Source organism: Mus musculus, chromosome 6, assembly GCF_000001635.26.
Source record: "Mus musculus strain C57BL/6J chromosome 6, GRCm38.p6 C57BL/6J".
NCBI lineage: Eukaryota > Metazoa > Chordata > Mammalia > Rodentia > Muridae > Mus > Mus musculus.
In genome coordinates, this window is record NC_000072.6 from 13,182,562 (window position 1) to 13,195,821 (window position 13,260).

General features: G+C 35.5%; 1 protein-coding gene across 2 annotated transcripts in view; it reads right to left on the minus strand.

Moving 5' to 3' along the window:
* The window catches only part of Vwde (von Willebrand factor D and EGF domains), a 68,526-nt gene that overhangs the window by 26,122 nt on the left and 29,144 nt on the right, over positions 1-13,260 (minus strand). Inside the window, exons 8-13 of one of the 2 annotated variants that reach the window (NM_001368871.1) lie at positions 10,518-10,732; positions 10,008-10,081; positions 7,922-8,195; positions 5,252-5,457; positions 4,162-5,111; positions 2,500-2,636 (exon numbers count right to left, since the gene is read on the minus strand). In NM_001368871.1, coding sequence (NP_001355800.1) covers positions 2,500-2,636; positions 4,162-5,111; positions 5,252-5,457; positions 7,922-8,195; positions 10,008-10,081; positions 10,518-10,732 — 1,856 coding nt within the window. Of the gene's footprint in view, positions 1-2,499; positions 2,637-3,048; positions 5,112-5,251; positions 5,458-7,921; positions 8,196-10,007; positions 10,082-10,517; positions 10,733-13,260 lie in introns of those variants that run through there. The other variant, NM_001013757.2, reaches the window with a different exon arrangement.

Below are 13,260 nucleotides of genomic sequence, written 5' to 3' on the forward strand. Positions count from 1 at the left end.
TACCCTGACAAGGTTGTCATGATAGCCCTGCTTAAGTCATGTTGGATCTCTTGTTTTTCTCTGTGAAATCAGACTGCAGCCAATAACTAGACAGTAAGATATGAGTTCTAGCCCTCTATGAAGAGGTTAACCCTAAGTGATGAATAAATTTGATTCTGCATCTTTTATATACAACATTTTGTGAATGTTTATTATATACTGAGACTATTTTTTTAGTTTAAATATCTTAATTTTGTTTGTTTGTTTGTTTGTTTTTGCAAGACAAGGTTTCTCTGAGTAGCCCTGGCTGTCCTGGAATTCATTCGGTAGATCAGGCTGGCCTCGAACTCAGAAATCTGCCTGTCTCTGCCTCCCAAGTGCTGGGATTAAGGGTGTGCACCATCACTGCTTGGCAAATATTTTAACTCTTGAGAATTTCACATGTATCCTGTATTAAACCATATCCATCCAGTCCCAAGAGGTTAGCCCTATGCACATGTACATACTAGCTACTAGTATTCTCCGGAGGCAAAACATAACAGAACAGATATGGAGTATATAATTTCTCTGTGAAAATTGAGATTATAAGATATAATACAAAAGAAGCTCCAAATCTAATCTAGTCAAGAAAGGCTTCAGAAGAGGGGTGTCATATTTTTTTCATCCTGGGGGATAATGGGTTCTTCTGTTTAATTAATGAAAACTGAAAAAGAGAGAGGTAAATCTAACATGGTGGGAGAATCCAGTATTGTAAAATTAAGGAAGCACAAAACATCATGGTCTATGGTAGAGCAGAATGAAGACAAGAGAAATGTTTAAGGTGCCTACAAAAGGAATCAGGACCTAGGTCAGAAAGAACCCTCTGCCTACAGGACTACTTTTTGGATTTACTACTATGGACCAGCAGTTTAAAAGCTGGACTTGACTTTTAGAGGAAAGGATAAAAGAAATGAGTGGGCAGGTGGATTTCTAGATCAAAGATTCTTTACAAGTAGAAAAGAGCTGTAAGCCATGATAGTCTGTTCTTCACAAAACATAAAAGATATATATGAGTGTCTTTGTACAAAAGAAATATAGTGAGGATTAACTAGAAAGTAATTATCATTAAACGCATGTTATTATATGGAGAGAATACTATAAAAATATGGGATAATGGGAACTCATTACTGAGGAGAATAAAAGAGATAATGGAAAAAGTGGGTGAAACACAAGAGAATAAATGAACAAAACTCTCTAAATACCTTCATACAGATCATATTTTTAGAATTATGATAACATTCCAGATACTCTCTAAATAATTTTAATGCAAATCAACTTGAATGTTTAGAAAAGTCAGAAAGAAACAGAAACATTTAAATTAATTATATTACAATAAAATGCATAACTGCTATGAATAGAAAGTCAAAAATAGTACATATAGTATTGGAAACATATTGCTATTATATCATTATCTCATTTTATAAATTTGACAAATATTTGCTACATAGGCTATCTTGGGATTTGGCGATGAAACTTGTTTTTTTTCTTTTACAATTAATTATAATCTTTAGGGATTTCCAGATTTCTCTGACGGATGTTTGGAAGGGAGCAAAGTAAATCAAATCAGGACACATAGGACACATTTAAAAATAAGCCCAGGATGTACTTTCCAAGAAAATACACATTTGTAGAATTATCTTCTGTTGAATCATTTACTAGTAGCATGATCTAAAAGCAACAAATCTACCAAAGTCGCATATCTTCTCTCTTCTGATATTGAGAGCCCATGCATAATGTGATGCAATGTGCACACTTGGGCATAATTACACAGTATTTCCAAAACTGTTTCCTTCAGCAAAGTCCTGGCACCAGATTCATACTTCATCAACTTAGAGAGAGAGTACGAATGCAAGAACAGGTTTTAAATTTTCAACTTGTCCAAATGAGCATCTAAATTTAAAAACATGTCCTCATAATAATTTTTTTACTTGAATAGCAAAAAAAGATGGAGTATAATTCACAAAATAACATATATTTAGATGTGCTCCTATTCAAGCTGAATGACATTTCTGCTTTAATAATCTTGAGAGACAAAGAACTGGTGGGGGACAGGTAGGGTATTTGAGAGTCAGAGCAAGCGAGGTGACTCAGTGAGCACAGTCATTCCCCGTCTGCACTTGGGAAGGGCAGATTCAGGTATCTTAATCACCCTGCTAGATCATCTTGGCTGAAAACCATCACCATTCATGGTGGTTTACAGCTCAAGAAATATAGATGCATCTGTATAGTAAGCTTGAAGTTCTTTTAGTTTTTATTAATCATGACTGAAAACCATGACCCAATGCCTTCATAAAAATGATGTAAAATACTTAGTAATGATCAGAGAGTAGCGTATCTAGTGAAGCAGTGTGGTCATTTTCCTGTAACTCTCAGTGGATTGACAGTCTGAGATCCTGTTGCTCTTTGGTAGAAAAAATTAACCTAAAATGGCACAAACTCAATTGTTATTAACAGTGCACCCGAAGCCCGTGCTTACCATACCTCCAGTTTAGTAACTTCACACGTGATGGACAATGACTCTTTGAAGCCTTGACCAAAAACCCTCACTGTGGCACAGTTCTTCTTCTGAATATCACAGAATCCAGCATTCTCAACCTCGGCAATTTCAGGAGCTATTTCTTTAGAGAAAAAGTAATAATAATAAACATCGCATGCTTTGTAAATTACAGAAAAAAACACCACATAATGGTTTTGAGTGTCTAAATTAAAAGTATAGTTCCAATAGCATTTCAAAATGTACTCAAAACATTATTTATGCAATTAACCAATTAAACATTTAATCGTGATGTGTTTAAATAGATATTGCTAACCATCAAAAACATTGTCATAACTGATAACACTCAAGCACACATTTCCCTAATGTTTCAGTAATATTTGTTATTAAGTAAGAGCAGATGTTAACAAATTATTCCTAAAATACATCTTGGTTTTGCCATATCAGTTTGTGCCAAATAGATGAATTATAGGTAAGCTATGCTTTTGAAATAAAATAGTTTACTTTACAGTGCAATATTCACATTTCAAAAATCATTTCAGTATTACAAAGATTTTTAATCAAAGTGCAATATAAATATATACGTATATATATGTATACACACATTTAGGAGTATATTTTATACGCCTATTTCAGTTTTTGCACAATTTCTGTTGTCCCACAAGGATAACTGCGAGTATACTAATCACTGACAGGAAATGTCTCTCTTAGAACTCATAGCTAAGTGACTTTCATATGGCTCTTATTCCGGTTGTGGCCTTAGTGAGGACATCTTACCTGCATCGGTGAGATCTGCTTGTTAAAATGGATGTGTGCCTGTTAACAATATTCCTCTGCCGTAGTCCTGTCAAAACCTAAGCAAACCTAACATCTAACCATCAGGGGAAAATCATAAGGCTATAACCTCACGATTCTCAAACTTCTCCCATAAATTTGTATTAGTTTAACATGTCACAGTTGTAACATGTCTATTTACTGATGTATTTGCATATAGTGTCATTACACAAAGCATAGGAGTAAACCAAATGAAGCCTCCATATAACTTAAAATTTACTATAAGCTGAGATAGATTCTTTTAAGGGTGAAAAAATATAAAATGTAGAAATATGTTTTCTACATTTCTATAGTTATGTGCAGAAATTTTATATTAATTATTTCATCGGAGATAAAAAATATGGGGTTGTATGAGATAAACTACTAGGAAGTTTTTACATTAATACTTTGACAAAAGAGATCTCAAAATATACTTAATAACAATTTTGAGCAAATTAGCATACTTAGTAAAATATAAAATAGCCTAAAATAGTGCTTAAAATATACTATGAGGTTTAGATGAAAGGTTATTGTCTGCAGACAGAAGTACCAATTAAGTGCAAAGGTCTTGTGTCTGGGTGGCCTGGCGTTTCCTATGAAAAGCAACAGAGATGAAATCAGCAGGAAAGGATTAACAGCTGCCAGGAAGAGACCATCAAGTTGTATGGTATCAGACAAGCAGTTGCACGGACTATAGCTTTGGCATTTGAATAAGATGAAACATTTGGAGAAAATCTAATATATCTTTCACTGTAATCTTAATAAACACTAAGGACAAAGACATGTCCATAATCACACGCCATCCCCAATATCAAAGTTTCAGAGCATTTGCATACCATACGAATGACTGCAGTCATAGGAACTGTAGCCTGGAGAACACACACAGCCCCAGCCCATACACTCTCCATGTCCACTGCATAAATTGGGACATTTTAACACTTCCAGAATGCCTTCTACTGTCTTCCTGTTTTCTTCTACATTGCGTTTTCCATCTTCTAAAACGCGTCTCTCACATTCATTTTCTAACAAGGCCACTCCTCCCTCTGCCCAGTTCACGTCATCCTTTAACAGAACATCCTTCACACACATGTCCACAACATGGTTCAGTGTCCTGCCGAGAAAGGGAAGACAGAGCCTTCCAATGCTGGAGTTGGCTAGAGTCTGCTGACAGATTGCCAAGACGCTGAATTCAGTGAGGCCCGATGCTGTGGGCCACGAGGGGGCAAACTCCGGCTGGCTGTCCTCAGTGTGGTCCTCAGGGAAAAAATAAGAAAACTCTTCCAGGTTGCCTTGTCCAAGACTCTGGAAAATATAGACGGGATGAAAGTCCTTCACATTTTGTCGTTTCCATCTGTTTTGTAGACTCTTCCTCATTTCCTGGTCCTGTGTATGCCTCTCATCACTTAAATATGCAGGAGGATTTAGTATCTTATTACCAGGATGCGGTAAATTTAAGTCCAGTTTGGATAGGTTTGGGTGGGCATTTTTCTGTAGTAAGAAATTCAAATTATTTTCTTCTCTAGGTACATGAGGGCTTAGTTTTCCAGCAAGAGCTTCGGAATTGATATATTCAGAGGTGATATCTAGGTCTGGTATCAAGGAAGAGAACTGAAGGTGCTTGATGCCTTTGCAGCCGGAAGCCATTTCTAAGTGAGATCTGCTGTCCAGATGGTGAGAAAGTAGATGATGCATGGCAGTACCCAACCAGCAGCTGCAGTAGGATGGTTTTGCAGGAAACCGTGAGGAAGCCGGTACTTTGTCAAACATGCTTCTTCCTGGTTGAAGCCTTCCAGATGAAAGACAGGATAGTTATTTGAACAAAAACATTTTCTCCACTAATCTATTGTGAAACAGCAGAACATTGAGTGGCCACTGCTTAAGCTTCATGGTAACACAGAAATAACTGAGTAATAGCTTAATTCTCACCTCCATTCATTGATAAAAGCAATATAATTGTCGTCGTGATCAATTTTGATCCCGTTCTTGTCATGGAAATCATTTTCTGGGTTTTCATCGAAGGTGCCACAAAGTCCTAATGTGCTTCTGTAATCTAAACTAGGGACTCGGAGTGTTATACTCATACCCCACTCACTGAGGTCAGCGCGGATGAACGCTCCAGAGGAAAACCAAATCTGAAAGCAGGCAAACCCACTCTGAGATACTGAATTCACTGGGTTAAAAAAAGAGTGTCATATAAGATTTAAGAAAGTTCATTTTCTATACATATAAATAACGAAATACTTATCTTTACATGACAACTCTCACTTAATACTATATTTCAAAGGAATCCCTTTTCATATTACGCTGATTTGAAATTTGGTCACAATTTCAATTCTTTTAATTTTTAATTTTATATGCATGAATGGATGTTTTGCCAGCATGTATGTCTGTTTATCATGTGTGTGATTGGTACCTGCAGAGGCCAAAATAGGGAGTGAGAGTCTCTGAGACTAGAGTTATAGACAGTTGTGGCCTACCACGTGGGTGTTGGGAATTGAACCCTTGAAAGAGAACCCAGTCCTCTTAACTGTCTGCAGGCCTCCATTAAATCAGCTACTTATTGAAACAAATGGTTCTTGACTTCTTTAATAATTAAAATGTTATGTTTTTATAAGACTGAAGGAGTTAACACTAGTAAGGCCAATGTTAACAAAGTCACATTCTGATAGTAGTAATACTGTATAGAATTGCACTGCCGAGTCATTAATTTACACCAATAAACAAAATTTGAGAGGAATACAAGTCCTTGAAGTTAATCACTATTCTTTTATTGCCAGTAGGCAACACAATCAATAGCCAAGTTATTTTAGTTGCTTGGCAAAGTGGCAAATAGAGCAAGAAGAGACTAAATGACCTTAATGGCCTGTGCCATCTGACAATGAGCTCTGCCCCTGGTCCTGATAATGTCCTGAGGATAACCATCTGGAAGTATAACTAGAGAGAGAGAAAGAGGGGGGAAGGAAGGAAAGAAAGAAAGAAAGAAAGAAAGAAAGAAAGAAAGAAAGAAAGAAAGAAAGAAAGAAAGGCTTTTCCTAAAAGCACCAAAGATACATCACCAGGATTTGTTTTTTTTGGTTTAAATGTAATCCATCCTTCTTGTCTCCTTATTTAAAACAAATTGTGTGTACTTATTATGGAAATTTCTTTTCATATATTAAAACCTTACATATCTATTCAGTAAGACAGTTAAAACTATTTCTAAGTCTGCATTTTGTGAGTATCTCTGCCTACCAATCAACAAATGCCAACCTACTCATTTTCTTGACCATGTCTTCTACCATGTGTCTAATTTTGTTTAGCTTTTTATTAAACTCCCCTATGGTGACTTATAAGCCCCTGCCCCTTTACAGGGAGAGATGCAATGGACATCACTGGTGTTACCTACATCCTTAAGTACTTCATTAGAGCAAATTTCCTGTAAAACGTTTGCTGAAGTGACATATCAAGTTCCCCAGAAGGACTAGATTTCCCATTATCTTTATTTTTGGCAATATCATATGAAAGGTAGTGCTCTTTATTTATTTGATTACTGATGAGGTATTTCAATATTTTGTTGATTATTTGTACATTTAGACATAGATTTCAGTGTTACGCCTTTGTGAATTGTCTTTTTGTTTTTGCTTATTATTTAGTTTTGACAGAGTATTGCTATGAAACCCAGGCTTGTCTTACACTCACTATTCTCTTGCCTTGGCTTCTAAAGTGTTGGGATAGCAGCCATGTAGCACAACACCATGTGCCTTTTGATTTTATTCAGGTTTATGGTTGTCTACTAATTCTATACATACATATATCAGAACTATAAATGTTTTATATATTTATCGTTTTATACATGTAGCAAAGATTTTTCTAATTCATGATTCATATTTTGGCTGTGGGTGACAGAATTCAGATAAATAATGTTTTGTTTGCACATTACAGTTCAGTAAAAGTTATAAAACCATAACATACTGAAAATTATTTCAGTTTGAATATATTTACCAAGAGTTTATTTTTGAAAGATAAAAAGGTGAATATGACCTTAAGAAACAAATATTTTGCTTACTGATATGAAATATTATTTTCAAAAAGATTAACAATAAAATAATTGTAAAGTATAATTTGGTGCCCCTTGCTTGATTTTTAATCTTTTTCATTTATCTATCAGCTTCTTCCTGAAGGAGTAACAGACTGTATTTATTTAAAAACTGCTTAGCTATTCCTGTAAATTGATTTTTAATTGTCATTTTATCTAATATACATCCATTAGACATTGTCAAATAGTTTTATGAATAATCCACAGAACTGGAATATTAAAATGTTTTAAAGGAACAATTTAGGTTTCAGGATATGTTCCATTTTGAATAATAGGTGAAAATATAAGATTCTTGTCCAATATCTGAATGAATCTAAAGTGATTCTTTCATTTTTATATTCTCATACATGTATATAATATATTTTGATTATATTCATTCATTACCTTCTAAGTGCTAATTTGTTCAGCAAACTAATAGCAAAACATAACAGTCCCTAATTTGTAAACATGAATAGAAGTTCATCCAAAATTACGAAAGCAAGACTCCTTCTGATGTTAAATTTTTACTTCTGTTCACATACCGTGATTTTTCTTCCTAAATAAGATTCAGTTATTCTGATATTGCTTGATGATGACTCTTGGTTCTTTACAAATAAATATGACGGGGATTCATGTAACTGGCCACTGCACATATCAAAAGTAACGATGTCACCTTCTTCTTTTGCAACAAAGCCACAGTTGCATGACACAGAATAGTGAAGGCTCCCACAGTTCCACTGACGTACATGGATTTCAAAATCACGTGACATGCTCTTATAAAGGACAAATGTTCCAGTCTTGAAGTTGTCATATACTCTGGTATGAACAAAGGTCAACTCCATTAAGAGTAAAGATAAATATTATAACGATATAACTATAGCATTACAAAGTTCTTTAGTGTATGTATAAGCAGGCAATGTATATTGTTCTAAGAATAAGAAATTTGTATTTTCAGCATGTTTATGGGTCTGAAGATTGATAGGTGTCCATGAATGACTCGAAATGTCCACAAATACCTTAACTCTTTCCCACATCACTCCTTGTCTTTTTACCCACCCAGCTGGCTTCACTCTTAAAGGAGAATCTGCTTGCTGAGTACACAGGCACTTGCTTGTTGGAAAGTATTTTCCAACGTGGGTGTTACTCATTAGCTTTCAGGAACCAGATGCTTTTAATAAAATCATGAACTCTATTTCCTTCTCTTATTTTCTGTCTGTTTTAATTTTCTCCCAACAGTGTTTTATTTGTAGTACTACTATTGTCGGCATGCATCATGTGTCTGTATCTCTTCTCCTATCGAAAGCTGAGCATCAGGGCAAAGAAAGTCTTCATTCAGTGCCTTACCCTCAGCACTTAGAACATGGCCTGTCACCTGGATATTTTACAAGAAATCTCACTGAAAGGAGACAGATTAACTACATCAGGATTATGCTTTCTTGAGGACTCCCCACTGAGGAGGCTTCTAAGTCTCCAAACCATAGTAGACTTCTGCATAACTGAGTCCTGACATCTTTTCAGTACTCATCAAAATGTATGAAGTGCTATTTATAGTGGAGGGTTCCACCACTATGTCACTCAGGAATAATCTTACTGACAGCTATCACACTATGTTTAAAATACCTGTCAGGCATCATGAAGAAAGTTTTTACTAGACAATGAGTTGTCTCTCTTCTTAAGGATGTCTTAGCATCAGGAGGCCTCCAGAACAGCATCACTAAGCTTAACTGTTCCTATGCAGAGAGTAAGCAGTATCGTTTTGATATCTGTGATGCTTTGTATATGGTTGGCCCAGAAAGTGGCACTACTAGAAGGAGTGGCCCAGTTGGAGTAGGTGTGTCACTGTGGGTGTGGGCTTTAAGACCCTCATCCTAGCTGCCTGGAAGCCAGTATTCTGCTAGCAGCTTTCAGATGAACATGAAGAACTTTTAGCTCTTCCTGTACCATACCTGCCTGGATGCTGCCATGTTGTTGCCTTCTTGATCATGGACTGAACCTCTGAACCTGTTAGCCAGCCTCAATTAAATGTCCTTATAGGAGTTACCTTGGTCATGGTGTTTTTTCACAGTAGTAAAACCCTAACTAAGACAGTATCTTTTTCATTACTTTGGACACTTTACTTAAATTCCAGAAACAACCATAAAGGATTTTATGTTAGGAAAAAAAAATCGATTTTGAAAATCAACATTCTTATCATTAATTAAAAGTAATTAGTATTAAAATAAATTTAATGAATTAGCTTAGTTATTTCACCCAAGTCTCATAAATTATTTTGTAATTCTATAAACATACACCACAGTAAATTCTCTCAGTGAAAATAAATGATTTAATACCAAAAGTAAGCAGGTGGCCAAGCACAAATGATTATGTGCATTTGAAATAATCTCCAATACATCTTAACTTATAGTATTCCAAAAATTCAGGCCCGCTAGTTGTCTGCATTATTTACTAGGGACTGGAATCAAGGCAAAAATATTCTACACAAATACACTAATATCTAGAAGCAAACCAGTAAAAGTGCAAATCATTGAAAAGATAAATGATAAAAGAGTATGACATTTAAAACAAAACATGGCAAAAAGAAACAAAGAAAACAAAAGTCACTGAAAGAAGAAAAGATCAGAACATTACCTGCCATCAAAGGTAATTATGTGTGGGTCAGTAAATGAATAGCAGTAAGCAGATGGCACATCCTTGACTTTGATCTGAAGAAGAAGAATATATTTAAATGTTAACATGGATTGCCAGCTAGTAAGTTATTTATCAATGGAAATTTATATTCAATAAATTATTATTTTTATAGTTACTGAATATGGAATTGTTTAAAATAAAAAAATATTAAGTAAACACTAAGATTATTTATTTCTATATGCATCTGATGTGTATAAATGCCAAGTGTGAACAGGTGACCATAGAGACTTGAAGCAGGGATCAGGTCTCCTAGAGCAGAAGTTATAGGCAGTTGTTAGCTGCCTCAGATGACACTAGCAACTAAACTTGAGTCTTCTAGAAGACAAGAAAGTAAACTTAGCCTTTTACCCATCCATGTCCTCAGATAATTTATAAATAAAAAAGTAATTGTTGGCACAACTGTATCTTTTAAATCTTAAGTTATAAATGTTATTTTTCTGATTAGTCAACCTGGATGCTGTCTGGAGCGTATCTGTCCCACAGGAAAACATCATTGACTATAGGTTCCACAATGATGTCTGTAACTCTGTCTCCATCCCGGGAAAAGTCTGTCACAGCAGTGTAGTACAATACAGCCTGGCTGCATATTCCATTGGCACAAGAGTTCTGGTGAAGATCCACATGGCAGGAAGACAATGCCAAATTTAAACCAAGGTGTTCTTTACCTATTTAGGAAGAAAAAAATTTTTAAAAGTTTTTTTAAAAGACATATACAAATCAAATGTAGTTACTTGGTTGATAAGAAACAGACTAAAATATTATTCTTAAATTTTTTTCTTTGAAAATCCCTGTAATACTTGTTTAAATTAAAATAAAGCTACTAAATTTACTTGATCTTTATAAATATTAATTTTTAATATGTATACATACAAGCACAAAACTATTTTTAATAAAGTTATAAATATATGTGCATTTAGATAAAATTCAAAAGCAATAAATAGCAGGTAGGAGAAGGCAATAAATATTTTAGTAGAATATTTTATCACCATAAATGTATACATGCTATGAAGCATAAATTTCGACATCCAGTAAGAAAATGATGTGAAGATGATCATGAGTAATAAACTTATTTCCCCTCATAAGCATCAGAATATATTCAGAACTTCAAAATGGCCTTCTGCTTAAGTAACAAAGAAAAAAGAAAATAATCTTGAGAGAAAAGAGTAACAAAAAATGAAACAGAACTTTAAAAAATGGCATAGCTTATTTGCATAATTTCTGTTCTTCACATAAATGAAAGAACATGCCCCCAAATTGGGTTTTAAAGAAGCAAGTTTTCAAATTCAACTCAGGACTACAAAGCCTTCCTGAGACCTCGGAAGGAAGAAATTAATTGTAAAAACTGTCTTCTTTTCACCCACGTGGATTTTACAGGTACAAAATTATAGTAGTTGCATAAAAATACACTGTACTGGGCTCAAGATCCCAGGTAAAATGTTCTCTCTCTCTCTCTCTCTCTCTCTCTCTCTCTCTCTCTCTCTCTCTCTCTCTCTCTCTCTCTCTCCCCCTTTCCCTCTCCCTCTCCTCCCTCTCTCTCCCCCTCCCTCTCCTCCCTCTTCCTCTCCCTCTCTCTCCCCCTCCCTCTCTTCCCTCTTCCTCTCCCTCTCCCCCTCCCCCTTTCCCTCTCTCTCTCTGTTTCTTACTTTCTTCCTTTAGACATGGTTTCTCTGAAACTAGGTCTGTAGGCCAGGCTGGCCTCAAATCAAAGATCCACCTGTTTCTGCCTCCCAAGTGCTAGGATTAAAGGTGTGTGCTACCACTGCCTGGCCTATATTTCCCTTTTTATTTTCCTAGAAAATACACATTTTTCTCATACACATAAAAGATAACATTCAAATTCCTTAGCTAGCTCCCCGAGGAGAGTGTGGAACATGTCTGGCTCAGGTACAGTCTATGATTGCATTTCTCAAATTTTCAGTATGAAGGCCAAGGTTGTTCTCATGATGCCTGTACCACAGCTGCTCAGCCTCTGTAAAAATGTGTAGACATGTTCTCCGTCATTGGAAACACAGGGCAGAAGAGAAGGGAAAAATATGCAGAATGAAATCAGAACTTTATCTCTAGGAATAGGGAGGGCAACTTTTAATTTAAAAAATCATATATATGTGTGCTATAAGAGCATATTTATGCTGTTCTTTATTATTATATCAATAATTGCCTTAATTAAAGAAACCTAGAGTGTGCAAGTATATTTGAAAGTATACTTCTAGTCAAGAGAAATTTTTGCATAGCATAATTTAGAGAGTTTCAGTAATATGTGTCTCTATGCTTCCCAGGAGAAGCTTGAACTGGAATTGTGTCAAAGGTCTGAGCTGTAATCAAATTCACAAGCCCATTGTACCCAGCCTTCAGGTAGGTATCTTCTGAGCATATGTAGTTGTTAAATCATTTAGCATGGCACCTTTCAGTTTCTTTTTATGCCTTTTGATTCACCTATTCAAATTTAAATTTATTTATTTGTATACATCAGGCAGGAGACTAACCTGGGCCTGCTAATCTTTCACTTCACTGATTCAATTAGGTGGTATAAGGCCATCAACACCCAGATACCCTGTGTTTGAGGCTCTAATGAAAATGCTTTATCCTATGAAGAATGTATGCTATGCAAACAGAATTGTCATTTTTCTTTACAAGGTTCTGTTTTAATCAGAAAAATCTCTTGTTTTGGTCAGAGCACTTGAGAAACTTGGAAAGAACTCAAGCAATGCAGCCAGAGCTATACACAATTTGCTCTCTTGGCTATTCTATCTTGCTCTAGGGAGAGACTTCCCTCTCTATATTGCCTTAATAGTCATCTATAAATGGTCATGCATCATGGTATCCATGGGACTAGTCATTTATATGAAGAACATTAAGACAAAATATCCCACATGAAGCTTACATTGGGGAGAGAAGTGTGAAGAACTCATTATGAGACCTGTGTTTCCTAAGCTTCAACTCTTGAGTACAACACAAAAGAATATTTTCAGTAAAGGCAATTTGGAAAACTGTAGAGTTGCCCCCATCTCTGAAAACAAGGCAAAGAGAAGAAAAGGTAGGAGACTGAGGAGAAGAAGAGTGATCAGTTAGGAAGACGTAGAGGGAAAAGAAAGAGGGCAAATGATATCACAGAGCAGATAGATCACTAGTATGTTTCAGCCCCGAAAGGAAGAAAATAAAAAACAACATAAATTGCTTTGCCAATCATCCGCGC